Source organism: Balaenoptera physalus (assembly GCF_965194825.1).
Source record: "Balaenoptera physalus genome assembly, chromosome: 15".
Classification (NCBI taxonomy): Eukaryota; Metazoa; Chordata; class Mammalia; order Artiodactyla; family Balaenopteridae; genus Balaenoptera; species Balaenoptera physalus.
Window position 1 is genome coordinate 13,003,478 of NC_138894.1, and position 26,251 is coordinate 13,029,728.

At 48.5% G+C, this 26,251-nt stretch overlaps 1 protein-coding gene and 1 long non-coding RNA gene across 16 annotated transcripts in view; one reads left to right on the plus strand and one right to left on the minus strand.

Annotated features, from left to right (window-relative positions):
- Nucleotides 1-885: 885 nt before the first annotated feature.
- LOC309643843 lies at nucleotides 886-3,312 on the minus strand. Its single transcript, XR_014254098.1, has 2 exons — nucleotides 3,177-3,312; nucleotides 886-1,891 (listed from the first exon to the last, which is right to left on the minus strand). It is a non-coding gene; the product is annotated as an uncharacterized lncRNA (long non-coding RNA).
- A 273-nt stretch (nucleotides 3,313-3,585) lies between these two features.
- Nucleotides 3,586-26,251, plus strand: part of BCL2L11 (BCL2 like 11) — a 153,784-nt gene continuing 131,118 nt past the window's right edge. For 2 of the 15 annotated variants that reach the window (XM_082426880.1, XM_082426890.1), the window contains exons 1-3: nucleotides 3,590-5,313; nucleotides 6,248-6,642; nucleotides 8,431-8,486. In XM_082426880.1, coding sequence (XP_082283006.1) covers nucleotides 5,051-5,313; nucleotides 6,248-6,642; nucleotides 8,431-8,459 — 687 coding nt within the window. In that variant the 5' untranslated portion in view covers nucleotides 3,590-5,050 and the 3' untranslated portion in view covers nucleotides 8,460-8,486. Of the gene's footprint in view, nucleotides 5,314-6,247; nucleotides 6,643-8,430; nucleotides 8,487-9,294; nucleotides 9,475-16,720; nucleotides 25,980-26,251 lie in introns of those variants that run through there. The other 13 variants (XM_082426885.1, XM_082426886.1, XR_014254064.1 and 10 more) reach the window with 10 other exon arrangements.

Below are 26,251 nucleotides of genomic sequence, written 5' to 3' on the forward strand. Positions count from 1 at the left end.
GCCAACATCTGACCCGTCCCTTTGTGTCGTGTTTTGCAGTTGCTCTATTTGTGCAGCTCACTGAAGGATGATGCCCTGAGGGGGATCTCCGCCTTTAACATCCCACACACCTCCCTCCACGCACCAATCGCTGGAATCGCCGACCCGATGGCCTCCTGGGCCTTCTACCCAGCACCGCAGCATCCCCTGGCCCGGGAAGGAGCGCGGTCTCCGCGGCCCAAGCTGGGAGCCAAGTTATAGCGGGGGCGGCGGGAAGGGTGGTGGCCCGCCGGCAGCTGCCAGAACGCTTCTCAGACGCCTGGAGCTGGGGCCCGAGGCCGGCTGGCACGTGCTGGGCCGCGGCCCTCAGCGATTTTGGTCGTGCAGTGGGGGTCCCGCTGAGGCTTGCGAGGCGCCGTACGGCTGTTGGGAAAGGGAGCCAGGTGGCAGCCCCGAGAGTGTGGCGTTTTATCCTCTCCTTGTAACCACGACTGGCCGGGCCATGCCCTCTGCCGCCTAAGTCACCAGATCGCCCTAGAGAGAGCGGGCTCCTCTTCGAGCGCGCTCCAGAACCGGTTGCCACCAAAGGTCTCCCGCTGTCAGTGGTGACTCAGATTCCCAGTGATTTGGGAAGACTGTTGTGCTGGGTGGAAAGAAAGAAAACTATGAAAATCAAACACCCGCGGGCAAAGGTTCAGTCCAGCAAGTGATGCTTTTCCAGCCCCCTTGGGCTCCGCGAGGAAATACACAAGAGGAGAGAGGGAAGTGTGAGCCTGGAGTATTGCTCTGGGCAAAGCACGAACCCGGGCTCGTCCCTCCAGGGCAGGCAGCTTCCGGAGGGACCGCAAGACAAAGCGCAGAAAACGTTTTGACCGAATGAATGTGTAATCTATTCTTGAGACGAGCAAAGATACAGCTAAAGTTTAATAAAGAAATTAAGCGTTAGGAAGGCTCCCGCTGCTTGCAGAGGACGGGGAGGTGGAGCAGGGCAATACACTGCAGTTAAGTTGGTTTCGGAACTTGGAGAAACCACGCCGGCGACGCCTGTGGTTCCAGCGAGGGCCGTAGATGTCGCCCGACTTCATTCTTGCTTTCAGTCCAAGCCATCCTCCGTTCTCCCTCTCCACATCTCGTGGAGGAGGCAGGAGGGGACACCGCTCTGCTTGTGTCTGCAAAGGCGACATCCAGGACCAGAAAGGAGACCTAACACCCACCCGCCCTTCTCTAGACTCGGACTCTGCGGGAGAGGGCGGAAAGGGCTCGTGGTCACCCGATGCCAGGCGCTCGGCCGAAGCTCCCCAGCACAGTCTGGGTTGCACGAACTGCCGCCTCCGAGCCGACCTCCTGCTTGTGCCCCAAATAAGAGCATTTAGACGGTTGCTTTCCCCGACTCCTTTTTTTTTTTTTTTTTTTTTTTTGTAGTGTTCACAGGGTCACTGGAGCAGACGACGCGGGGGCGGCCGAGCTGCACAGAAGCAGAAGACAACCATCAGGGTTTTTTCTGTGTGGTTCTTTTCCGGTCCCTGTCTGCGTCGTCCAACTCCACGGAGAGCGCGGAGCACTCGGGCGCGCGGCGGGTTTGGGGCTCCTCTCCCGCCCAGCAGGTTGGTCTCTCTTCCCCGGGTGCCACGATAGGCGGTTAAGGCGCAGAGTTTGCCTGCGGCCGCCACCTGTAACCACTTGCGGGAGCTCCAGATGCGGGCACTGTAGACCTCTCGCCTCTGCGTCTACTTCGCCACATCCACACCCGCGTCCTTTCCCTCCTGCAGCGAAATCCCCGGGGTGGAGCCCGGCGCGCGTTCTCAAGCCCCTCCAGAAACCCTTGGCCTCCTTCACCTCGCTAAGGACTATCGGGAGGATGCGCCGAGGAGACTTTGACCCGGGGCTGTGTTGCCACGCTGACGTTCTGCATCTGCTTACAAAACATAACAATTAACCAAGGTGGCCAGACGGCGGGACGACTCCTCGCTGTCTTGCTTCTCTGCACCGAGGCACCCTTCTGGGGTGCGGGTTAGGGAGGCCCCTAAATTGAGTCTGTAGTCCATCTAGCCTGGTTTCTCCCGCGGCGGGATGTTCCATCTCCCAACCGATTTGCCCCCCACTACTCCGCTGCGGGCCTCTCAAACCCAGGGGAGCCCAGGGAAGGGCAGAAGTGGGAATGCAGGGTGCGCATTTAAATGTCAGATAGGGGTGCGGACCTAGAGGAGGCCCAGGGTGTGCACGGAGTTCGGTCTTCCGGGGAAGGAGCGGGAGTGGGGCCTTCGGACACCAAGGACAAGGGGGATGGGGACGCGCAGGGAGGAAGGGTGGGGGGTATTGCGCTCTCCCTACTGCTCTCCACGGCGCCGTCCGAAGCCCTCGGCGCTGTCTTCTCTGGCCGTAACACGCCCAGGGACGGTTCCTGGACGGTTCTCTGAGAGCCCAACAAATCTCGAGTATCCCAACCAAGCCGAGGCACCATCCTCTCTCCCACCTGGAGGACACGACTCTTCTCAGTCCTTTTTTCTTAAAATGATTTTTTTTTTGAGTTCTTTTTTCATTTCCCTATTTCACCTGCTCTGCGCTCACTCGCTTCCCGCCTCGCACCCGGGCTGCGGGAAAAACGCCTCCGGGGATCGCTCCTGGCCCTTTTCTCAACTCCCCACCAAAGGCTATGCCTCTTACCCGAGGTTCGGCGCGGGAGAAAAACTAGGTGCCCCTGCGGGGTGGCTTACAGAGGGCGCCTAAAAAGTACCGCGTGAGGCGAGGGCGAGGAAGATGAGCAGCCTGCGGATGGGGGTCCCACGCGGACCCCCGGAATCTGGAAGGGAGGAGAGCTCAGAGACCCCCCGCGCGTTCCCGAGGACCCACCCAGTCCTGGCGCCTGCCCCAGGGCGGCTGAGAGAAACTCCCGAGGCAGAGCCTGGGCTCAGGGGCGCCTCCTGAGGCTTTCCGCTGGCGGCAGCGGCCGGGCCTGGCTCCGAGTGTGCCCGGAGCACCCCCTCTGTTCCACGCGCACGCCGTGGCCACCACTGGATTGCCGGGGCGGGGGGTGGGGGGCTGGCGGCGGGGAAGAGAGGAGAGGGCACACTTTGGGGTGGGGGATGGGTGCGCACAGAGCAGTCCGCAGCCCAAGTCACTCCAGTAAACACGCCCGGCAGGGGCAGGGACGGCGGCGCGCGCAGCTGGGAACCCAGCAGGGACACCCCCGCCTTTACCTGTCCGTGCCTGCAAGCGCCGGCGGCCGCGGCGCCGCTGGGGCGGAGCTTGCCAGCCCGCGCGCCGGGCGGGACTTAGCGGGGGCGGGGCCCACGGTGATTGGGCGCGAGCGCGGGGCCTCCAGCATGAGTTGGGGAGCAAAGCCGCGCAGGTTTCATTTCGCTCCGCGCAGCCTCCAGGTTTCGAGTTTGCGGGAGCGCTGCGTCCCTCGTCGCCGCCACCGTCACCAAATTCTCTCAGCCGTCCTGAGCGCCCTGCCCTCTGAGGCCAGCATCGCTTCAGACTGCTGGATTCGCCTCGCTCCTGCCGCCGCCGCCGCCGCCGCTACCGCCTCGGTGCCCTTCCCCTGGCTCTAGTCCCCCCAATGTCTGACTCTGACTCTCGGACCGAGAAACGCAAGGTAAATACTTCCGAATCCCGGGGAACAGACCGGGTACTGATGGAAGATTGGCGCGGGAGCCAGCACGGCGCCACCTCCAGCCCGCTTCCCGCGCACGTGCAGGCAGAGGCGCGCGTTCCCGTCCGGCTTGTCGGGCGGCAGGAGGCGGTCACCAGTGAGGGTCGAGTTCCCTCCCCAGGCAGGTCCTCTTTGGGGAGGGGTCGTCCGCACCGAGGCTGCGAGCAGTTAGTCTAAGTGCGGCTCGGGCGGAGATGCGGCGCGCGGGGGTGGTGAAGCGTCTCCGGGCTGGTTGGGAGAGGCAGCGCGTGCTCTCCTCACTGGCCCGGGAGCTGGGGGCCGCCGCGCCGGACTGGGCTGCGCGCCCAGCCGTGAAGTCTCGCCGCCCGCCCGCCCCGGCGGCGCACGAGTAGCTGCCGCGAGGTACGAGCCGGTCTCGCGTCTCGGCTTTTCTCGGGCGCGGGCCCGCTGTGAAGGATTTATGGAACAGTGATGGTGATTAAACTGACGGGACTCGGCTTTTCCTTTTACCCGTTCAGGCCGACGTTTTGGGCAACTAATGCGTTCGTCCTCTCTCTCGGACGTGTCTGGGGGTCCTGTCCGGTGTGCAGGCGCCGTGCGGACGATGCCAGAAGCACGATCCACAGACAGCGAGAGACAGAGGGCCTCCTCCGACCGCTGGGGCCACGCGATGGACCAGCCGCTGGCTGTAGAACCTGCCCGGACCGTGGGGCCAGACCGTCTTAGCGATTCGGGCGTGCCCGAGCGCAGTGCTGGCTGGCAGTGCCGTGCCCTCGGGGGCCTGTTACTCGGGGTTGGCGCAGGTAGTGGAAGGCCCGCCGGACACCGGGGATGGGGCTATGGATGTGTTTCTTGTCTGCGGTGGTCACGGGTGCGCGCGGAAATGCGCGTCGGTGGCCAGTGGTAGCCGCTCAGATTTGGTGCGTGTCCCGTGGTGCACGGGGAGAAAGAGGGAGGAAGTTGGAGGAGGATGGGGGCTACAGCTGGGGAGGGGGTGACCTTTGGGGTCCGCACACTAGCGGGCCTGGGCGGGGGTCGGCTGCTGGGACTGGAGTCTGGGGCCGGTCGTGAGGGTCCTGTTTTGTCTCCAGGTGACTGGCTGCTGGGCGCGGCGGGAGCTGCGGAGGCGCGCGCGGCGACCGGACTGGCGGAGGGGCGGGGCGGGGTAGCCTGGGCCGCCTCCGGCCCCGAGGCCGCGGAAACCTTCGCCGCGGCTACCGCCGCAGCGACGGCCGGAGCCGCTTTCGGAGGCGAGTTTGTCAACAATCGCTTGGCCTTTGGCGGCCTGTCGGGCAGGCGCCGCCCCCGCCGCCGCAGGCGATTGGCTGTGGCGCGGAGCGACCGCACGAGGGCCAATTGGGAGCGCGGGCACCCGGCGCCAGCGGCGCGGGGAGGTCGGCGGTGCCGGCGGCGGCGGGCGCAGTGCGCGAGGGGAGGAGCGGGAGGAGGCGGAGGATGTTCCCGGCGGCTGCGGCCGGGGCAGCGCGGACCAGAGACGCGGCGTGCGGAGCCCTCAGCTGCCCGGCGGAGCGCGGCAGCGGACGGGCGGCGAGTTGCAGGCTCTCCGCTGCCCCGGGCGCTCCGACCGCGAGTCCCGGGCTTTGTCTCCCGGACCGCCTTCGTGTTGACGGTCAGGGGGCTCCGGGTCGGCGAAGGGCGCGGGCTGGGCGCCGCCGGGCCCCGGCCCGGACGCGACGCTCGGAAGGGAAGGGGCGAACGTGAGTTTCGGCCTGATTGTCTTCGGAGGGGAGAGTCTATGGGGTACGGGAGCCGCGCGCCCTGATGCCGCGCAGCGTGCGGAGTTACTTGTGGACTTTGCAGGGGTCGCCAGGGCACGGCTTTGGGGACCCCCTCCCATTTGGAGGTGTGCACCTAACAGTGCGGGTGTACCTCGGAGAAGTTCCGGCGAGTTCGGTGTGGCGCGCTGCCCCCCCGCCCCGCAGCCGGAGGAGGGGCGCGCGAGCCGGGAGCGGGAGGGACCTCGGGCGGGCGGAGAGCCGGAGCCCGGCTGGGCCGAGCCGCGCTGAGTTACAAACTCTATTGTGACGCACTTACTACGACTGACGGCCCTTGCCAAACCTTCCCCAGACTTGCTGTCCTCAGCACTTTCGGCAGAACAATGGGGCCGGAGCGGGGAACGCGGCCAGCCGCCTGCAATCGCTGCATCTGCGCCCGCTCCTGGGCTCCAGCGCTGTATCTGATCCCGGGAAATCAGAGCCCGCTGGGAGTTTCTGACTTACTCTAGTCGGGCCTGAGCAAAGAGCACATGTGAATAGATCTCAAACAAGCAGTCTCTCCTAAAACGTGTGTGTGTATGTGTGTGTGTGTGTGTGTGTGTGTGGTGGTGGTAGAGCACCAGTTCTACTAGTAATTGACATTGTTGCTGTGTTTTGTTTGGTGGTAGGGAGTTTAGTCCCTCCTCCCCACCTCACCCCCCCCAACAAAGATAATGATACCTTTGTTATGCAGGTTATTTTTATTATTATTTGGAAGAGCGTATGGAAAACTATTCCTATATAAGCAATGACAGTGTTAAAGTGTTGGGCATTAATTCTAAGGATTTTTCAAGAATAGGTGAAAGTCTGCCCATTTGGGTATTCGTTGTAATTATTATTTTGCTTAAGATAACCCTAGTTTTAATTTTCCTTGCAGAAAAAAAGACCAAATGGCAAAGCAACCTTCCGATGTAAGTTCTGAGTGTGACAGAGAAGGTGGACAATTGCAGCCTGCCGAAAGGCCTCCTCAGCTCAGGCCTGGGGCCCCCATCTCTCTACAGACAGAGCGGCAAGGTAATCCCGAAGGAGAAGGGGACCGCTGCCCCCAAGGCAGCCCGCAGGGCCCACTGGCCCCACCGGCCAGTCCCGGCCCTTTCGCTACCAGATCCCCGCTTTTCATCTTCGTGAGAAGATCTTCCCTGCTGTCTCGATCCTCCAGTGGGTATTTCTCTTTTGACACAGACAGGAGCCCGGCACCCATGAGTTGTGACAAATCAACACAAACCCCAAGTCCTCCTTGCCAGGCCTTCAACCATTATCTCAGTGCGATGGGTAAGCAATGCCCGGGGGAGCGGCAGTGCACGTGTGGTTGCTTGACTCTCTGTCCAGAGGCTGTGTGTAGCATTTAAAGCCCCTTTTGAGAATCCTTTTACAGATATATTCCATGTTTTGTTGGGAATGACGCATACGTCAAATGAAACATCCAACCAACGTTTAAAAAACACGTTACCAAGTTTTGTGGCAGCGATGAGTTGAGGTCCAAGCATCAGCCTATTGGGCAGTATATCTCGAACCCCTGGTGCCTTCATTAAAGTATCTAACTGTGGCATGTTGTCCTAACCACTAAGATTTCCTCATTAATGACATTCTGCTTGAAAGGGAATCAATCAGTTACGGCAGATAGAGTAATAACCTAACCGGAAGTGTGGAAGAAGGGATGAGAGAAGTGAATCGTTTTCAAAAATGACATTTTAAGAAGATGAAATAGTTCATATCAGCATTACCACCATAGAACCATGAAAATATTTTGTTTTCTACTCAGATTCCTGTTTGGGCTTATTTTGTTTGCTTGGAGGGTTTGGACCTAGTACTAATAAGATTAGATTGTGGGTTTTTATTTCAGGGATTAAAGATAGTTTCAGAGTCTGAAGGAAGAGTGGCAAACGTAAATGCCCAGAAAAATCTGGCAATCCCATCGGTGAGGGAACTGACCTGGTGGGGATTATGGCAGCTTGGAGAGCGTTTGCTCTTGTCCGTTTGGCTGCTCCCAGTTGGGGCTGTGAGGGTGTGTGGTCTCAAGGTGGTAGGTTTTCCTATAGGGCCGGATAATCCGAGAATGCAGATTTTGATGCCAAATCTCCTGATGCTTTGGCAACTTGTTTAGCACTTTGAGAGCACTGTGTAAGCCAAATAAAAACACCTGCGGGCTTGATTTGATCCTTGAGCCGCCAGGGTACGGCTTTGAGTGTGGCGACTCCTCACCACCCTGATCAAGGGGTGAGTGTGTCGGCTCAAATCGCTGTTCCCCAGTAGTGGAAAAGGTTCACGTCTTGATCAGGATTCACTAGACTCTCGTTTACCGTTTGTCCAGATTAGCCCTTCTGCGTTAAAGAGATACAAGTAAGTTGGCAGTGTTCCCAATTAAGAAATCCAGCATAGATGCTGTTAAAACATAGGTGATACTTACCATGCCAAAGGCTAATAACTAAAACGAAATCATCAGAGTAGCCCCGTAACTGTTGGAACACATGACAAATCTTAGTTTTGCAAATACAGTAGACTTCAGTCTTCAGTGCAGTAAACCGTGCAGGTCCGTCCCCGTGTTGCAGAGTTAGTAAGAACCTCAGGACCTCGGTCATTTGTCAGAGGTTGGGCACACCTCGGAAGTGGCAGACAAATGACAAAAATACCAGCAGCTATACATGTTGGCTGCGTGCCTCCTGCTAAATGCTTTCTTAGGACCCCTCCTTCGGGAAAGGAGCTGGAAGTTTTATTATTACTGTTACTTTAGTTATTGCTACTCCTGAGCTCATTTTAGCCTTAGAAGGTCTTGGTGCCTGCATATGTTTTTCTGCCCTTGAAAATGCTCTTGACTATATGAGGACTTACAAGTAAATGAGTTACTAAATGAATTAATGGGGCCTTATGGTGTGCGTGTTTAAAACCCCATGTATTTTAAGGATCGTCTGGAAGCCATTATAGTTTTTCCGTGCAGACCTCTGTATCAGGTGGCTTAGTGCGTGGAAATAGTTGCTCCTTCCCTGGAATATTCCTTCCTTAACCAGGAATAGTGAGTGAGGTAGTGTTTTGTTTTCTTTCTTTTTTTTTTTTTTTAAATAGGGATAGGCATGAATGCTTTTTTTTGGTGACGTGCCATTTAGCAAGCAAATTATAAGGTAAGCACCGTTACTTGAGATGACAGATGTAGAGCTTTAGAGAGATCACAATCTAAATTATTAAGCAAAGTTATGGTTTTACCTGTGAAGTGTAAAGTAATGGATCTCGAGGTGTAATTTTATAGTATTAACTACGTTCCCGTAGGTTGGTGAGATAACGTAGAGTTTAATGCATAGGATTAAATGATAAGTTCTGAGGGGTTTGTCTGAAGTTAACGCACCAAGGTAAGTTTTCAGTATTAAGTTCTTGCGAGATTTGTTTGGGTGGGGTGGGGGGAGGAGGTGGGATGGGGGGAGGGAGGAATTGCTGGTGGGACGAGGGGATTTAGATGTGAGTGTGTTAAATTAAAGAAAAAAATTTGCACCCTTTGTAGTCTGTAACTTTTTTCCCTGGCTATTCTTAAAATAGTTCAGTGCCCAGCGACCACTGAAATACGCTGAGCTGGTAAATTTGGGTTCTCTAAACATAGCCGTGTTTAGTACTCCTTACTCAGCCATGTCCATTAAGATCTACAGTGAAGCTTTTGATAATTTACTGCAAAATACGTTTTTCACAAAGAAGTCATTATATTGGTTTCAACCAGTGCAACACAAATGTGAGGTTAGAAAGAGGTCCTCCTTAGGGCTTCCTTTAGCCACAGAGCAGTTTTCTGCTGAGTGACTTGGGGTGGAGAGCATGTATGTGGCAGTTTTGTTCTTGCACTTTGTTCTACGGAGAAAGTAAATTCTTGTCTGGGATGTACAGCAGTTGGGTGTTTGTACTTGAAACGTCTTCCTATTTTCCTCCCTGTCTTCAGTTTTTCTGAAGGTATATTCAAAGAATGGTATATTCAGCTGTGAGAGAGACAGTTTTTTCACTTTCACCAAATTTTATTCTGTTTACACTCTGGGAGGATTAGCTTGACAAATGCCCTCTTAATCAGTGAAGAGCTGATTATTCGAATCAGAATCACCAACAGAGGTATTGGTTTGCCGAGTGCCTTTTCTGGTGAGTGTGCTTATTCTGTGTGTATTTTTAATATAAATGTGTACTAAATTCTGTACAAATTCGTGCTTTGAAGATGTAGTCAAAGCAATTGCAAATCAGAGCTGAGAAAGGTCAGGATATAGGTGAATGCTAGTTATTAACAACTCTCATACGTCATTTTGGTAAATTACTTAAACTTTATACTTGTTCCCTGGCACATCAGAAATCACGGGTGGGAGCTAATTGCATTGTTCTTCGCGTCCATCCGTCAGCATCTTGTGCCTGCTTTAGCTGGTTACCAGCCCCTCTTTTAAGCTGTGAGCTCTCAGAGTAGGGTGGAGGGGAGGGAGGGGCATGATGTCCTGCAGGTCCTTGGGAGATGTTCTGCATCATTTGAGCTTTGCCCTTTCCATAGAGCTGACCAGGGACAAGTGAGATTTCCCAAAAGGGGGAGATTGGGATTGACATGTATACACTAATATGTTTAAAATAGATAACTAATAAGAACCTGCTGTATAAGATAAATAAGTAAATTTAAAAATAAATAAATTAATTAAAATGTGAAAAAAATAAACATTTCCCAAAAGGTTCTGCAAGAAGAAGACCCAGCCAACACCTGTCAAAAAAACAGATTTGTTCTTTAGATTCAGCTATAATGTTTGTCAGGTAGGGGTGACAGGTACGGTCGAGCCCAGCACAGGCCCAGTGGGGAAACCACACGTGAGTATTGAGCACTTGAAATGGGACTAATCCAAACTGAGATGTGCAGTCAGTGTCAATACACACTGGAGTCTGAAGACTTAGCATATAAAAAAGAACGTAAAATATCTCAGTCATTTTTTTTTTTTTTAACCTGGTTTCATTTATTTAACCAATTTTTATAAGTTAAAATTATTGAAGGAGAATAATGGATACTCCTTAGAATACAAACAAAATTTTTATATTAATTGTATGCTGAGATTTTTGAATATGGGGGTTAAATTATATATATATATATTTCGTGTGTGTGTGTGGTAAACACAAAATTTACCATCGTAACTGTTTCTAAGTGTACCCTTTAGTCGTGTTGAGTATCTTCACATCTTCCAGTTCTCAGAACTTTTTCGTCCTGCAAAACTGAAGTTCAGTAGCCAGTAAAGCACCTCTGCATTTTTCTCTCCCACCCAGGTCTTCAGCCACCATTCTGCCATCTATCTCTGTGATTTTGAAGACTCTAACTAGGTACCTCATGAGTGGAGTCGCACAGTATTTGGCTTTTTCCGACTAGCTTATTTCACTTAGCATAATGTCCTCAAGGGTCATCTCTGCTCTAGCATGTGAAGCAGATTTCCTTCCTTTTTAAGGCTGAATAATATTCTGTTGTATGTATAGACCACATTTTCTTCGTCCATTCATCTGTCGACGGGCATTTGGGTTGCTTTCATCTCTTGTCTATTGTGAGTAATGCTACTGTGAACATGGATGTACATATGTCTCTTTGAGCTCTTGCTTTCAATTCTTTCAGATGTGTACCCAGAAGTGGGATGACTGGATCATATGGTAGAACTATTTTTAATTTTTTGAGGAACCTCCATACTATTTTCCACAGTGGCTGCACTAATTTACATTCCCACCAGCAGTATCCCTTTTCTTCACATCCTCACCAGCATTTGTTATCTCTCATCTTTTTGGTAATAGCCATTCTAACAGGTGTGAGGTGATAACTCATTGTGGTTTAGATTTGCAGCTCCCTAATGATTAGTCATGTTGAGCATCTTTTCCTATATATGTTGGCCATTAAGTTTGTTTTGAGATTAATTTGACTGGTTTCTTTTTACTTTTTTTAAGCGTGGCTACTAGAAAAATTTCAAATTAGATCTGCCACTGGCATTCTGTTTTAACAGAATGGTTGGGTTGGCCTGGCAGATGGAAGAGCTGGACCGGACTTTGTGCTTTAGCAAGCCAGACCTGATTCTTCCACTCAAAGCACATCATGTCCGTGGAACTTACTCCTTTGGTTGCTTTTGTTGACTTAGACGAGTGAAAGTAATTACCCTAATCTCGTAAGCATCTTAAACATCAAGTGAGCTTTGTAGATCTGTTCTCCAGGCAAATATGAGTATCCGTTTTGTTTCACCTCTTTAAACTCTGTGGTACATGCAGGCTTTGAAAAGGTGGAAGGCGGAGTGATTTGGTTCCTTGGGCACCTCAGGGTGCCCTGGAGCCTGATGACAGAGATAGAGTCTTCTCTGCTGAAGACCTGGTTCTGGCCTTCAGACCCCCAGGGTCACTCGTTTGGACACCAAGAGAAACAAATTCACTTTGTAGGTCCTGTGTGGGGAGAGAAAGTGACGAAAGAGAGGGAAAATTTTCTTTACTGGTTCCAAACAAAGTTTAGTAATTGATAGCTGTCTAGACATTTTAAAGTTTTACATCTTTAAAAGAACTTTATTGTGAGATAATTATAGTTTGACATGCAGTTGTAACAAATAACCCAGAGAGGACCTATGTGTGTGTCCTTTACCCAGTTTCTCACAATGGCAACACCTTGTTTAAATAGTACAGTATCATAGCCAGCACATGACCTTGATAGACTCCAGCTGCCTTATGCAGATTTCACCAATTTCACATGCATTCCATTTGTGTGTGTGAGAGTGTATTTACTTGTGTGCAGTTTCATCAGATGTGTAGGTTTGTGTGACCACCAGCACAGTCAAGATCCAGAACAGTTCCGTCCCAAGGATTCTCTTGGTACCTTTGTATATCACAGCCAACTCCCTCCTGCTCCCTAACCGCTGACAGCCACTAATCTGTGCTGCATATCTATACTTCTGTTCTTCCAAGTATGCTATAGAGTCATACTATATGTGACATTTTGAGCTTGGCTTTTTTCACTCAGCATAATACCTTTGAGATCCACCCAGGATGCTGTGTGTATTAGATGTATTACAGTTTAGCTATTGACCTGTTGAAAGACATTTGGGCCATTTGCAGCTCTGGCAGGGACCTGGCACAGCTGGCACTTGGGCATTTGCCAGCCTGCATTGGACGTTACACATTGTCCTGTGGTACATCTTTGGGCAGCTGCCAGTTGAAGACCATGGGCACAGTCTTCCTGGTGAAGCCACCCATCAGACTGGCCACCAAGGCTTCACCTGGGCAACAGAACTGCTGCTGTGAACTGTGCTGTATGGGTGTTTGTGTGGACATGAGTCTCATTTCTCCGGGATAAATGCCCAGAAGTGCAATTGTTGGATCCTACGGTACTCGAGTTTTTTAAGAAACTGCCAAACAGTTTGCCAGAGTGTGGCTGTGCCATTTTATATTTCCATCAGCGATGTGTGGGAGATCCATTTTTTCCAGATCTTAGCCGGCATTTGGTGTTATCACTATTTTGTATTTTAGCCATTCTGACCTGTGTGTAATGATACCTCATTGTAGTTTTAATGATGTTGAATATTTTGTGTGTGTTTTTTGCCTCTGTCTACCCTCCTGTGAAATGGTTGTTCATGTCTTTCACTCATTTTCTAATTGGATTTTTTTTTTTTTTTTTAACTCTTGAGCTTTGAGAGTTTTTATGTATTCTAGAGTCAAGCAAGGCCTTTGTCAGGTATGTGATTTACAAATGTCTTCTCCCAATCTGTAGCTTGTCTTTCTATCCTCTTCATAGAGCAAAAGTTTTTAATTTTGATGAAGTCCATTTAATCAGTTTTTCCTTCTGTGGATCATGCTTTTGGTGTCCGGTCTAAGAACTCTTCACCAGGCTCTAAGTCCCCAAATTTTTTTCCTAGGTTTTTTTTTTTTCCTGGAAGTCTTATAGTGTTAACATTTTTCACTTAGATCTCTGATTTATGTTGAGTTAATTTGTGTGTTAGGTATGAGATTTAGGTCAGTGTTTATTCTTTTGGACTACGGTGCCCAGTTGCTCTAGCGCTGTTTGTTGAAAAGATTTTTCTTTTTCAATCTAATGGCTTTGCACCTTGGTCAAAGATCAGTTGTCGGGTTTGTGTGGGTTTGTTTCCAGTTTCTCTTTGGTGTTCCATTAATTGAGGTATCTGTCCCTCTGCCAATACCACACTGTCTTATTACTGTGGTTGTGTATGAAGCCATTATAATGGGTAGAGTGATTCTTCAGACTTCATTCTACTTTTTCAAAATTGTTTTAGCCTAGGCCCTGTGCCTTTTCATATAATTTTTAGAATAAGCTTGTCTGTGCCTACCAAAACCCCTGCTGGGATTTTGATAGGAATTTTGTTAAACCTGTAAGTCATTTTGGAGAAGAATTTGCCTCTTTACTATGCTAAGTCTTGTAATCCATAAGCAGGGATGTCTCTTCAAGTATTGAGGTCTTTAGGTGTTGTAATTTTCAGCATAAACATCTTATGCATATTTTATTAGATTTCATATACCTTGGAGAAATTATTAATGGTATGTTATTTTTTATTTCAGCTTCTATGTATTCATTTTAGTATATAGAAATGCAGTTCTTTTTTGTGCATTGCTCTTAATATCCTACAGCCTTGTTGAACTCTAATTCAAAAATTTCTTGGGAGACCTATCTAGACAACCATGTAATCTGAAAATAGGCAGTTTTATTTCTTCCTTTGTGATTTGTATTTTATTTCTTTTTCTTGCCCTAATGCACTGGCTAGAACTTCCAGTGCTATGGTGAATAGGAGTGGTGAGAGCAGACATCTTTGCCTTTTCTCCTGATCTTAACAGGAAAGCTTTCAGTCTTTAACCATTAAGTATGAAGTAGCTATTTTGTAGATGCTCTTTAAAAATATGAACAAGTTTCTCTTTATTTCTAGATTGCTGAGAGTTTTTATCATGAATGGATGTTGGGTTTTATAAAACATTTATTCTGCATCAATTGATATGATCATGTGACTTAATGTTAGCCAGTTGATATGCTGTGTTATGTTGACTTTCAGTATTAATCTGCCTTGCATGCCTGGGATAAATCCTTCTTGATCAGGGTGTAGTTCTTTTCATAATTGCTGAATTGAATTTGCTAATATTTTGTGGAGGGTGTTTGTGCCTAAGTTCATGAGAGGTATTTATCTGTTGTATTAAGACTGTCTGGCTTTGATCAAGGCCTTAATAGTGGGTTGCGTAGTGTTCCCTCCTGCTCTATTGTGGAAGAGATTCTGTAAAATTGGTATTAATTCTTCTTTAAATGTTTGGTGGGATGCTCTAATGAAACCATCTGAACCTGGAGATTTATTTTCTGGGTGTTTTTAAATTACAAATTCAATTTTTTAGTGTTTATAGGACTATTCAGGTTATCTGTTTCATCTTGGTTGAGTTTTGGTACTTTGTGGTTTTCACGGAATTGGTCCATCTCTTCTAAGTTGTTGAATTTTTGAGCCTATGAAGTGTTTATAGTGTTCCCTTATTATCTTTTAAAATGGATACAGGATCTGTTGTGATAGCCCATTTTATTCCTGATATTGGTGACTTACGTTTTCTTACTTTTTAATCTTTATCAGTCTTTTTAATCTTTATCAGAGTTTGTCAGTTTTGTTTTTTTAAACACTTTTTTTTTTTTTCTTGGCTGCGTGCCGCATGTGGGATCTTAGTTCCCTGACCAGGGATCAAACTGGGGCCCACGGCAGTGAAAGTACAGAGTCCTAACCACTGGACCACCAGGGAATTCCCCAGTTTTGTTTTTTTAAACCAGCCTTTTGTTTTGTTGACTTTTATCTATTATTTTCCTGTTTTCAATTCTGTTGTTTTATTATTCTTCTGTTTGCTTTGTGTCTGTTTTGTTTTTCCTAATTTCTTGAGGGTAGAAACTTAGAGTAGTGTTTTGAGACCTTTCTACTGCAAGCATTTAGTGCCATAAATTTCCCTTCTCTCCTGCTTTAACTGTATCCCACATGTTTTGGTATATTGTGTTTTCATTTCCATTGACTTCTGTGTGTTTTCTTTTTATTTCCTTTGAGACTCCCTTTCTGACCCTAGATTATTTAGACATGTGTTGTTTCACTTGCAAGTGTGTGAAGACTGTCTTGTCTTTCTGTTATTGTTTTCTTATTTGATTCCAGTATGGTCAAAGAACATACTCTGTATGATTTCAGTTCTTTTGAATTTGTTGAGGTTTGTTTACGGCTCAGGATATGGTCTGTTTTTGGTGAATGGTCTATGAGTGCTTGAAAAAAAAAACAAAACTGCCTTCTGCTCTTGTTGGTTGGCATGTTCATTATATATTTGTCGATTTAGTCTTATTGGTTGGTTGTGTTGTTTGGTTCTTCTATATCTTTGCTGATTTTCTGTCTAGTAGTTCTGTCAACTGCTCAGTGTAGTGTTGAAGTCCCCAACTATAATGGTGGATTTGTCTCTTTCTCCTTTCATATCTGTCAGATTTTGCTCCGTATATTTCGAGGCACTGTTTGGTGTTTGCACATTTTGAACTACATCTTCCTGTTAGGTTGATCCTTTTATCATAGCCACTCCTGTTTTTTGTAAAAAATATTAGCAGTGTTTACATGGGATGTCTTTTTCCATCCTTACTCTTCCAGCCTACCTATGTTGTATTTGAAATAAGATTTTTTGTATACGACATATCTTTAGATGATATTGTTTTTTTCTACCACGCCCAATCTGTCTTTTTAGTGGTGCATTTGGACTGTTTAAATTTAAGGTTCTTGTTGGTATGTTAGAGCTTAAGTCTGCCATTTTACTATCTTTCTGTTTCCTCTGTTTGTGTTTCTGTTTCCTATTTTCTTTTTTCAACCTTACTGTGAGTTATCCGAACATTTTTTAGGATTCCATCTTGCCTTTTTTTTTGTAGTGTTCTTACATATATTGCTCTGCTATTACACTATACAGATGTAACTTACTATAATCTACCACTGTCAGTGGCGTCACCATTTTATGACTTCACTTGCAGTGAAGGTACCTTACTTCTTCCATTTAGGTCCCCTTACATGCCCCGATTTTCAAATATAATTGTCTTAAATATTTTCTCCATATACATTGAGCACCATGTCAGATGATGTTATCTCTTGCTAAATGTAATTTAAGAAACTCCTGAGAAGTAGCCTAATTATTTACTCCCACTTTTTCCCATTCCAACATTCTTTCCTTTCTGAAGTCCTAAGGCTCTGTTATCATTTCCTTCCTGTTGAGAGGACTTCTTTAGTCATTCTTCAATGACAGGCCTGCTGGCAACAATCCCTAGTTCTCCATCTGCGAATGTCTTTATTTCCCCTCGCCCCCCGCACCCCCTGAGGATATTTTCACTGGTTATAGAATTTGTGGTTGACGGTTGTTTTTTTTTCAGTGCTTGAAAAACATGCCACTTGCTCCTGACCTTCATGGTTGCAGGTGAGAAATCCTTTGTCATTTGAAATGTTCTCCTATAAGTAATGTGTCATTTCAGTCTGGCTGCTTTCAGGGGTTTTTCTTTGTCTTTTAGTTTCCAGAAGTTTAATGTGGCTTGGATTTCTTTGGGTTTATCCCTTTCAAGGTTCACTCGGCTTCTCGAATCTGTGGTTGGATATTTTCTGCCAAGTTTGGGAAGTTTTCAGCCATTATGTCTCTGGATATTTTTTCAGTCCCTGCCTGCCTCTTTGGGGACTTCTGTGACAGAAGAGTATTAGTATTTTTGTTGTGGTCTGACAGGTCCCCGAGACTCTGTTCATTTTTCATCGTATATTCTCTGTTTCGAAGAACTAAATTCTGCTGATTAGCCTCATGTCCGCTGGTTCTCTCCTGTGTCACTTCCACTCTATTATTGGTCCTTCCCAGTGATTTTTTTTTTGCTTTTTTACTTTAAATGTATTTTTCAGTTCTAAAATTTTTCCTGCTTCTGCCGGGTGGGGTGGACGTTCAGATCCCTCCTGGGCCTTGCTGCTACTTTCCCAGCAAAAGCAGGGCACCGACCCACAGGGCACCGACCCGCACGGCTTCACGGATCCCAGTCGGGGGTGTACGCTTAGCTCTCCTGGCCCCTGTTGACACCTGGTGGGGGAAAAGGTGGAGGGCTGACCCGCAGGCCTTGTTTCTGCAGGGCGGGGGCCAAAGCTCAGTTCCTCTCTGCTCCCTGTCTACACCAGCGTGAGGGCTGGGGTTGGGGGGGGGGAGCGGGTGGAACACACCAGCCCTGCCCTCCATCACCTCATTCCCCTCACTGGTGCTGGGTGTGAGTTCCCCGTCGTTCTCCTTCATGCCAGGTGGGCGTGGAGTCTAAGTGACCCACCGGGTCCCACTGACCCTTGAGACTGGGGTAGGGGGATCAGTGGGCCACTAGCCCTGTTCTCCACCGCCTCATGCAGTGTTGCTGCTGCCGGGGGCTGGGCAGGTTCAGCTTCCCGCTAGGCCTTCCCCGCCGGCCTGAGGGGGGGAAGTGAGGGCTGACTCACTCTGACTTGTTCTGTCCCATTGCTAGTCAGCGTTGGGTGGAGGTGGAGGCTGGGCCCACTGATACATGGTGTGTATGTGTGTGTGCAGTGGCGGCTCACCCTGCCTGGTACCACCTCCATGCTGCAGAGTCACGATGGAGCATCAGCTGTCTCTGGGGCCCTGGAGGGGGGAATCACAGCGTCATCTGTTTCCACTGGGCAGGGCCTGGGAGATCAGCTCCCTGCCTAACCTGCCAATACCACCTGGGTGGTTTCAGAGCACCAACCACTCCAGCTGGGCAGGGGGATGGGCAGCATGCAGTGTTCAGCTGGTGGGAATGGCCAAAAAGCTTTCTGTTGGGGGCCCCCATTCCCCAGTCCTTTGGCTAAAGAGAACAGCTTTCCTTGGAGCATTTTCTCTCTGCCTGTTGGAGATCACGTTGCAGGCCTCTGCAGTGCCCTGGCCGAGGTGTATGGAGGGTAATGAGCAAACCGGGGAACTCGCCCCCCTGTCATTCCCTAAGCCCCGCGGTCCCCAGGCAGCCCACGCTCTTTCCCCTCTCAGTCCTGCGTGCTTAGTTGTAAAAAGGAGGACCTGGAGGAGTAGGGTGACCCCACCTTCATGGAGCTAAAAATCTGTATCTTCTTTTAACTATATACGATTGGTATTGATTGGCTCTGGTTGCAAAGTACTACTCAGAACTTTAGAAATTACCTCTTTCCCCCTTTATTTTTATTCTCTATATGGAATAGTAGGATTTTAATGTCAGGAAGCGGTTTAACAGTAATCCTAGCCACTCTTTTCAGATACTAACTGCAGTATCTATTGTTGTGATTCCCCTGGTGATGTGCCCTCAGAGGGTGCACACCATGCCACCCTCGAACGCACTGCCTGAAAATGTATAGGTGACACAAGCCTGATCCCACATGCCATAAGGGAACTTCTCATTAGGAAAATGGTAAGTCTTGTAGTTCTGTGTGACGGGACGCGAAGGCAGGAGAAAGATCAATCATCCACTGATTTGTCTCGGTTAGTATTTAGGGCCCTTGTGGTGTTAGATTTCTAGATAGACATATGCACATAATTGCCGGTTGAATGCTCGACTGTCTTGATGCCTTGCTTCCTGACCTACTTTAAAACCACTGAATCGGAGCACTTGCCCAGTGCCCGAGTCTCTGCACGCCCCTGGTCTGTGGTCACCCTGCTTGTGTTGGATGGGACTCCCCGTGGACCAGCACCCCTCCCGCCTCCCACACTGGAGCCCAGTGGTCTTCGTCCGTCCCTTGCTGGGGCGGCCTCAGTCTCAGTGCATTCCTCCTGCGACACAATTTCCATCTGCTTTCACCTTCTGGGCACCGTCCTCTGGTCGTTCTGCTTGGTCAGTGGCCAGGACCCGTGCCGGGGCACGCCACCTAAGACTGCTTTCCTTCTCTGTGGAGGTCCTGTGGACCCAAAGCGAACGTCTGTCCTTTAAGACCCGGCCGCCTTGGTCCTGTGCTGTGTCGGGCACCGGGCTGTGAACACTGTGCTGCCCGCCCGCCGACCCTGCTCCGCAGGCACAGAACAGGGCCTGCCATTCCTTCCTTCTGTAGGAAATGCTGGCAGAAACGTACGTGCAGAGGGCTCATTGTGGCGTTTTTTATACCAGCCAGAAAACTATTGGCAGTCCAAATGGTATGGGAAAACCTCTCCATTAGCCAGACTGTGGTGCTGTCTTCTAATGATGTTAAAAATGATGGAAAACGCTCCTGGTATAATGTTCAATTTAAAAAGGTTACAGAGTTCTTGGCGACATCCTAGTGTCATAGGCTGTTTGTGCTGCTGTAATAAAAATGCCATAGATTGGGTGGCTTCAGTAATAAACATTTGTCTCACAGTTTTGGAAGCTGGAAGTCTGAGGTCAAGGTGCCGCCACGGTCCGGCTCTGGTGGGGTCCCTCTTCCTAGCTTGTAGGTGGCCACCTTCTCACCGTCCTCATGTGATGGCAAGACGGCAAGCTAGCTCCTTGACCTCCCCTTACAAGGGTGCTAATCCCATTCACGAAGGCTCCACCAGCATGACCTAATCACCTCCCAAAGGCCCCACCTACCAAGTACCATCACACTGGGGAAGAGATTTTAGCATATGAGTTTTGTGGTGGACATGAACATGTACTCCATACCATGTAATTTGGTATCAAGAAGTTTATAAAGCATAACAAGAAGATTAGAAGGAAAATATATCAAAATGTTAATAGTGAATATTTTTGTATTCAACTTACAGATCGTCTTACCTGTTTTTGTTTTTGTTGTTGTATATGGAAAATCATCATGGCTAGCATTTATAATAGAATAAATTTAATAAATAATATATATTTAAAATTTTCTCTTAACGTTAATCTTCATTTTTGGCGTGCACAGCAGCTTGTCACTGCGGCATGTGCGATTTCAGTATTAACTTGCTCATATGATTTGGTATTAACTGTCACACCCCTTATGATTTCATCCAGATGAGATCAAGCTTTTGGCCCATCACCATGAGTACTTCGATGGACGTTAGCCCCCTAATTTACTCTTTTGGGGTCTGCCTCTTATTTTAGCAAAGTGAGTATTTTATTGTGAAACATCTTCATCTGGCAGGGTTACCGGTTGATTCAGTGCCCGTGAGCTGCTACTGCCTTCCCTGCAGGGCTGTGCCTGGGTCTGGAGCAGGATCTAGATGGCATCCGACTGTTCTTCAGACCCATGAGTGACCTGGGCAGATCTATTAGTCCCTCTGAGCTTCGGTTTCCTCATCCATCAGGTGGAGACAGACGTGCTCACTTCCGAGGGTTGGGGGACTTTTGCGTAAGCTGCTGGGCAGAGAGCGGCTGGTAGGGACTCGGTCACTATTTTCTTTGCTGTGCAGTGACCATCGTGGCCACGGCAGGTCAGCAAGCATGACGTAATGAAATGTTCTTTTCTCCTTTCCATGGAAAGGAGCTGTCCTTTCAGAAGTTTAGGCAACTCACAGGGAAGTGAATTATCTGGAAGTGCTACTATAATTCTAACCCTGCCAGGTCCCAGAACAAACATACAAAAAAAATCTATTCTAAAAAGTGGCCTGGGAGGGCGGGGGAGGTCCAAATCACCCCTCACCTGCCCGTGAACCCATATATCACCCTGAGAAGGAACCTTGGTGAATCTTTAGACCATGGAGAGACATCTGGAAACCCACACTGCGCCTGGCTCTGTCTGAACCGGGCCTGTGCTGGGGACACCTGTGGGAGACGGCCTATTGGATTTGGCAGAAACTTGACTGTAGTTCAAGCGTGTGTTTGGAGCAAGAATGGTCTGGAGACATAAGACATAGGCTGAACTACTTTTTCCTGCAATCAGAAGTTATTGCACCTTTTTTCAAAATAAAAGTTATTTTGCTCGTGGATTTAACATTAGAAATATTCATTGCCTGACTAGAATCAAGAATTTTAAAACAGCTTTTTAATTTTTTTTTCCTTTTCCCTGAGGAAATTCTGCTCCTTTGGCCATCGTTAAATTTTGGTTTTTGCTTCTGAGTGAGCGAATCATGAATCCTTGGGAACTTTTGCTTCACACACTGTGGGCTGACCGATGCCAACAGTCAGTACAAACATTTCCCTGGTGCACGAGTTGAAGCCCAGTTTATAAGAGGCTGGCCTTCGTGGTTTTAAGTATTTGCTTAGGATGAGTTGATACTCCCAGTGTCCTGTGGGAAACCCAAATTCACTTTGCATTTCCTCTGTTCTCTACCCTGGACCAGATCCCCACGGTTCATGAGTAGAGTTGTGGTTCAACCAGACGGTGATGAAGCAGACCAGCTCCTGGTAGGGGGCTGCTTGGCCACGTGTGCCCGCAGGCCAGGAGTGAGGGCTGTTCAAGGCCCCGTCTGGTGCTGGAGCCAGGGCCTTGAACCCAGGCCTTTGGCACGGGTGTCTGGTTCTCTGCACAGGGCACGATGCTGCTTTTAGTTTGGGCTTTGCGGCCCTTCCTTAGGCGTGAAAATGGTTTTGGAGCTAAAGTTTCTAAAAAATGGAATCAACCATTTCAGTCCAAGAGGGTGTATGTGTTAAAATTAAAACCGGTTGGACACAATGATTCTCGACTATCTGAGTCGCTCTGGGAACTTTTTTTTCCCAAAATAAGTCACGTTCCTGGACCAGAGCATGCGTCTCACTCCAGTTCCTAAAACATTTTGATGTAAGTGATTTATAGATTTAGTGAGTGATTTGAGACTTTTTTAACAGAAGCTTGCTTATGTGGAAGGGACCTGTTTTTCTCTTGCAAATGTGTGTCGGCGGGGTCAGGGCGTGCAGGTATGGGATGAACCACACTTGACAACCTTAGTTTGGGTGAGTTTGCTGGGGAAGAGAGACTAAAAGAAGGTTTCTTATTTGTTTTTTCATCCCTTGAGGAATTTCTTAATGCAGAGTAGTCTAGAAGTGAATTCTGGATCTATGCTATGTTAGTATATATTTGAATTCAGACCTCAGTTTTACTTACAGCTGAGCATAAATTCTGCTAAACTGGTCAAAACAACTCACCAACTTAAGGAAATGATTTGGTACGTGGCAGAAGCACATATATTTGTTGATTTAAAGAGAATTCAGTGATATTTAAGGCAGTGGACGAGTGCCCGTGATTCCCTCTTTATCACTGGGCTTGTTTGAAGCTTAGAACTGGGTTTTCTCTGTGAGGAAAGCCTGACACATACAATACACCATGCTTCGTTTTCTCTCCGGTCCTTTTTTCTTTTTTTTCTTTTTTTTTTTTTAATTATTTATTTTTATTTATTTATGGCTGTGTTGGGTCTTCGTTTCTGTGCGAGGGCTCTCTCCAGTTGCGGCAAGTGGGGGCCACTCTTCATCGCGGTGCGCGGGCCTCTCACTATCGCGGCTTCTCTTGTTGCGGAGCATGGGCTCCAGACGCGCAGGCTCAGTATTTGTGGCTCACGGGCCTAGTTGCTCCGCGGCTTGTGGGATCCTCCCAGACCAGGGCTCGAACCCGTGTCCCCTGCATTGGCAGGCAGATTCTCAACCACTGCGCCACCAGGGAAGCCCCGGTCCTTTTTTCTGATAGTTTGGTAGGAATTGTTGGAGTGGAAGGTTCCAGCAGGTGACCCAGGCCAGTCTTGGTCCTTCCTCTGATGCCGTGCAGTCCCCGGGGCAAGTCCCTCCACCTGCCTGGGGACCAGTGTCCTCCTGAATTGGGAGGGTGTTGCAGCCAGTCTGCAGCGGTCAGAGCACTGAAGGGTATCCGGTGTGGGCGGGGTGGGAGTTGCTCTGGATTGGAACGACCCTGTTTAGTCGGTATTGCACAGTGGTTTTCTCAGCGCGGGGGTAACCAAACCATCGCACCCAGGATCTGAGCCCATGAGGTGGTAGAGCTTGGCCAGCAGCTGTGTCTCTGGAGGGGAAAGGGCATCGGGAGGAAGAGGAAGAACCTGAGAACCTGAGCAGATAAAAAGACCTTTGATACCACCAGACCAGACATCTTTCAGTGCAGAATTCTGCGCATCTTACACTTGTATCTGCCCTAAGGCGGTGACTCTAGCTTCCATTCTTTTCCTGTGTTGGGGGGGGACATGGCACAGCCATGGACAGAACATTTTTGTGGTTTGCAGAGAAGGCCTAGGATCCGCAGCCCCCCACCCCCCGAATTGCCGTGTCGCGCGCGGAGGTTAGGTGGTGGCTTGAACGAGGTCGGTACAGGCTGGTCAGTGGATGAAGGGACTTGGGCTCCAACCATCTTCCTGATTGACCGCTCACGATACCGGTCAGATTCTCTGCTCGCTCTAGCCTTTTGGTTTTCTTATTTTTCACACAGCGTTCAGTTCTTACACTTCTTTTTATCATTGGGTTTCCTACAAAAGGCTTTGGGGCTGTGTTCACTTGTGTCCCTTTCAGCATAAACGTGCTCTCCAGACGCACAAGTGTTGTGAGTTTTTTAGGGAGAAGTCAGACAGCCCAACTGCAACAGACATATGTTTTGAGGCCAAATATTTAAGCCATCAAATGTCCAAACACAATGATTCCATCCTTGTGATTATGCAAAATGTGTCTGGAATTGAGGTGTAATGTTTTCTCTCTTGATAACGATGTGGGATAAAAAGAGGCAGCTGCCTCTTGTGAATTTGTTTTAAGTGGGAAGCTTTCATTATGCCTCATCCTTCTGGTGTGTTATCAGTCACCATATATCTGCGTTCACAGATGAGCGCTTCACTTAGTGCGTTGCCAGTATAAATTTTAACTGCATAAATAAAATTATAGGCTTTTACATGTCTTAATTGGAAAGCTGTTTTGGATGTAGCTTTTCAGGATTTGGTTTTTTGCCCCTTGCCTTGGTCTCCGCTATCATCAGGACAAAATAACAGTGATGCTTAAGACCTTCACGTGAACTAAGGAGAAGAGATTTTTCATCACCTGTTTCCTGCCGCCAGCGTTAAATTTTATAGAGGAAGCCACACACACTCTGTAATCAAAAATTTTTATATTTGTAGTTTAAATTCTCATTTCCTCCCCCAGATCTGATTTTGGGCCAGGAACAACGGATGGTTACCGAAAGCTAGTAACTTCAAAATTGTTAACACTTCATTTCTAAGGAACGGTCTCAAGTGAATTAACATGTAGAGTTGTATATTTACAACTTCCCTGGCTGTAACCACTTAGCCAATCCCAATCCAGAATTCACTTCTAGACTACTCTGCATTAACCTTAACCACTTAAGTCTTAACCACTGCCAGGGTTACAGTTTAACCCTGGCAGTGGTTAAGATGCTACATTTCCACTGCAGGGGGTGAGAGTTCTATCCCTGGTCGGGGAACTAAGAGCCCGCATGCCGCATGGTGTGGCCAAAATAAAATAAAAGGTCTCCAAAAAGCATTTCTCTTTTTGTAGTTTTGCTGGAGTGAGTAGTGAAATAAATTGTCTGGATAGGAATTTGCCTCCACTGTCAGTGGAAGGGTCATGAGGTTGGACTTGTTCTTCTGAATAAGACGGCACAGGCACAGTCAAGTCCTCCCGTGATATTCTGGAAGGAATCTAAGACTATGGAAGTAGAGACACAGCTGTCCTGGAGGCTGGGGGGCTAGCGGCAGTGTAGGGACAGCAAGGAACGGTAGTGTCTGTGTCCTGCTGCCCCCGGCCAGACCCAGTGCAGACCACGGCCACACGCTATCAGAGCATCATGCTTCTGGAGCATCCCGAGGGGGACCAGAGTGGTGATGGAGGGCATTCCCAAGGCTCATCATACAGGCACATGGAAGGAACTGGTTCCGGACCAGATTTGGGGCACGAGGTGGCAGTTGCATTGATTAAAAAGAGGGGTAATGATTGAGAGGGATCATAGATTGTCTTTGTAGCCCCAGGGGACAGAATCTAGATTGGGATCGGGGTTAGAAGAGAACATTCCAGTTCCAGGAGGGAGAAGTTTGTAGCGCCTAATGCCTATCAGCGAGGACTACAGTGCCTTAGGAAAAGGGGTGCACCAGGCCCAGGGCGGGCGACCAGGCATCATGGTGCAGGAGGCTCCTGCCAGGTCCCCCACCTGGCGAAAGATGCTGGCTTCTGCTGTGACCCAGAGTTAGCCGGGTATGTCCTTGGACATAGACATAAAAACTCAGGATCTGGGTTTGCTCCTGGCCTTGGCTTCTAGAAAATATGTGTGTAGAGGACAGCTCAGGGGAGATGGGTAACTAGGTCTTCTGAGGTTGAAGAAGGCATGACACATTCATCTTAATGCCTTTAGAGTCATATTTTATTGTAGGATACAGTTAAGGTCAAAGGGGGAAGATACGAACACTAGTTTCCAGACTCGTGTCCAGCTTCACAGCCTTGGTTTACTGGTAGTTTCCAAATGGTCAGACTGGAAGTTGATCAAAGCAGCTTATTTTGATTCTCTTACTCACGGCCACATAAAAGCAGTGGGCAATACACATGGAAAGAGTAAGTATGAAAACACTGGCTACATCTCATTCACTTTCTTAGTTTTGTTTTTTTTTTTGTCCTAGCAGCTGTTTATAAAGCACCGTCTTGAATTCATGCAACTGCTCAGGCTTGACCCATGTGTGTACCAGGGAAAAACAGGTTTAGGAACTTCATGAGTACTGATGCTGAATACTATCTCTTTATTTTATTTCTGATCCATTTCATTTTCATCCAGTGGTTCAGTGGAATTGATAACAGTATTTATCAAAAAATAAAATGATGGAATTGAGAAATAGTAGACCCAGAAGGGGAGGGTTTTGTGTGTGTGTGTGTGTGTGTGTGTGTGTGTGTGTGTGTGTGTGTGTGTGTGTGTGTGTAATGGGTTCTGGCTCGTTTGCTTTCTGAGAACCATCAGAGTTGAAGGTGATTTCTGATAGCATTTACTGCAGTCAGTAAATGATAGTAAATGACTGATAGTCAGTTATTATCATGGCAGCGGCCCTCCTTCCCCTGTGGCTGGGAATTCTGGAGCTGCTGAGACAGCTCCGTCAC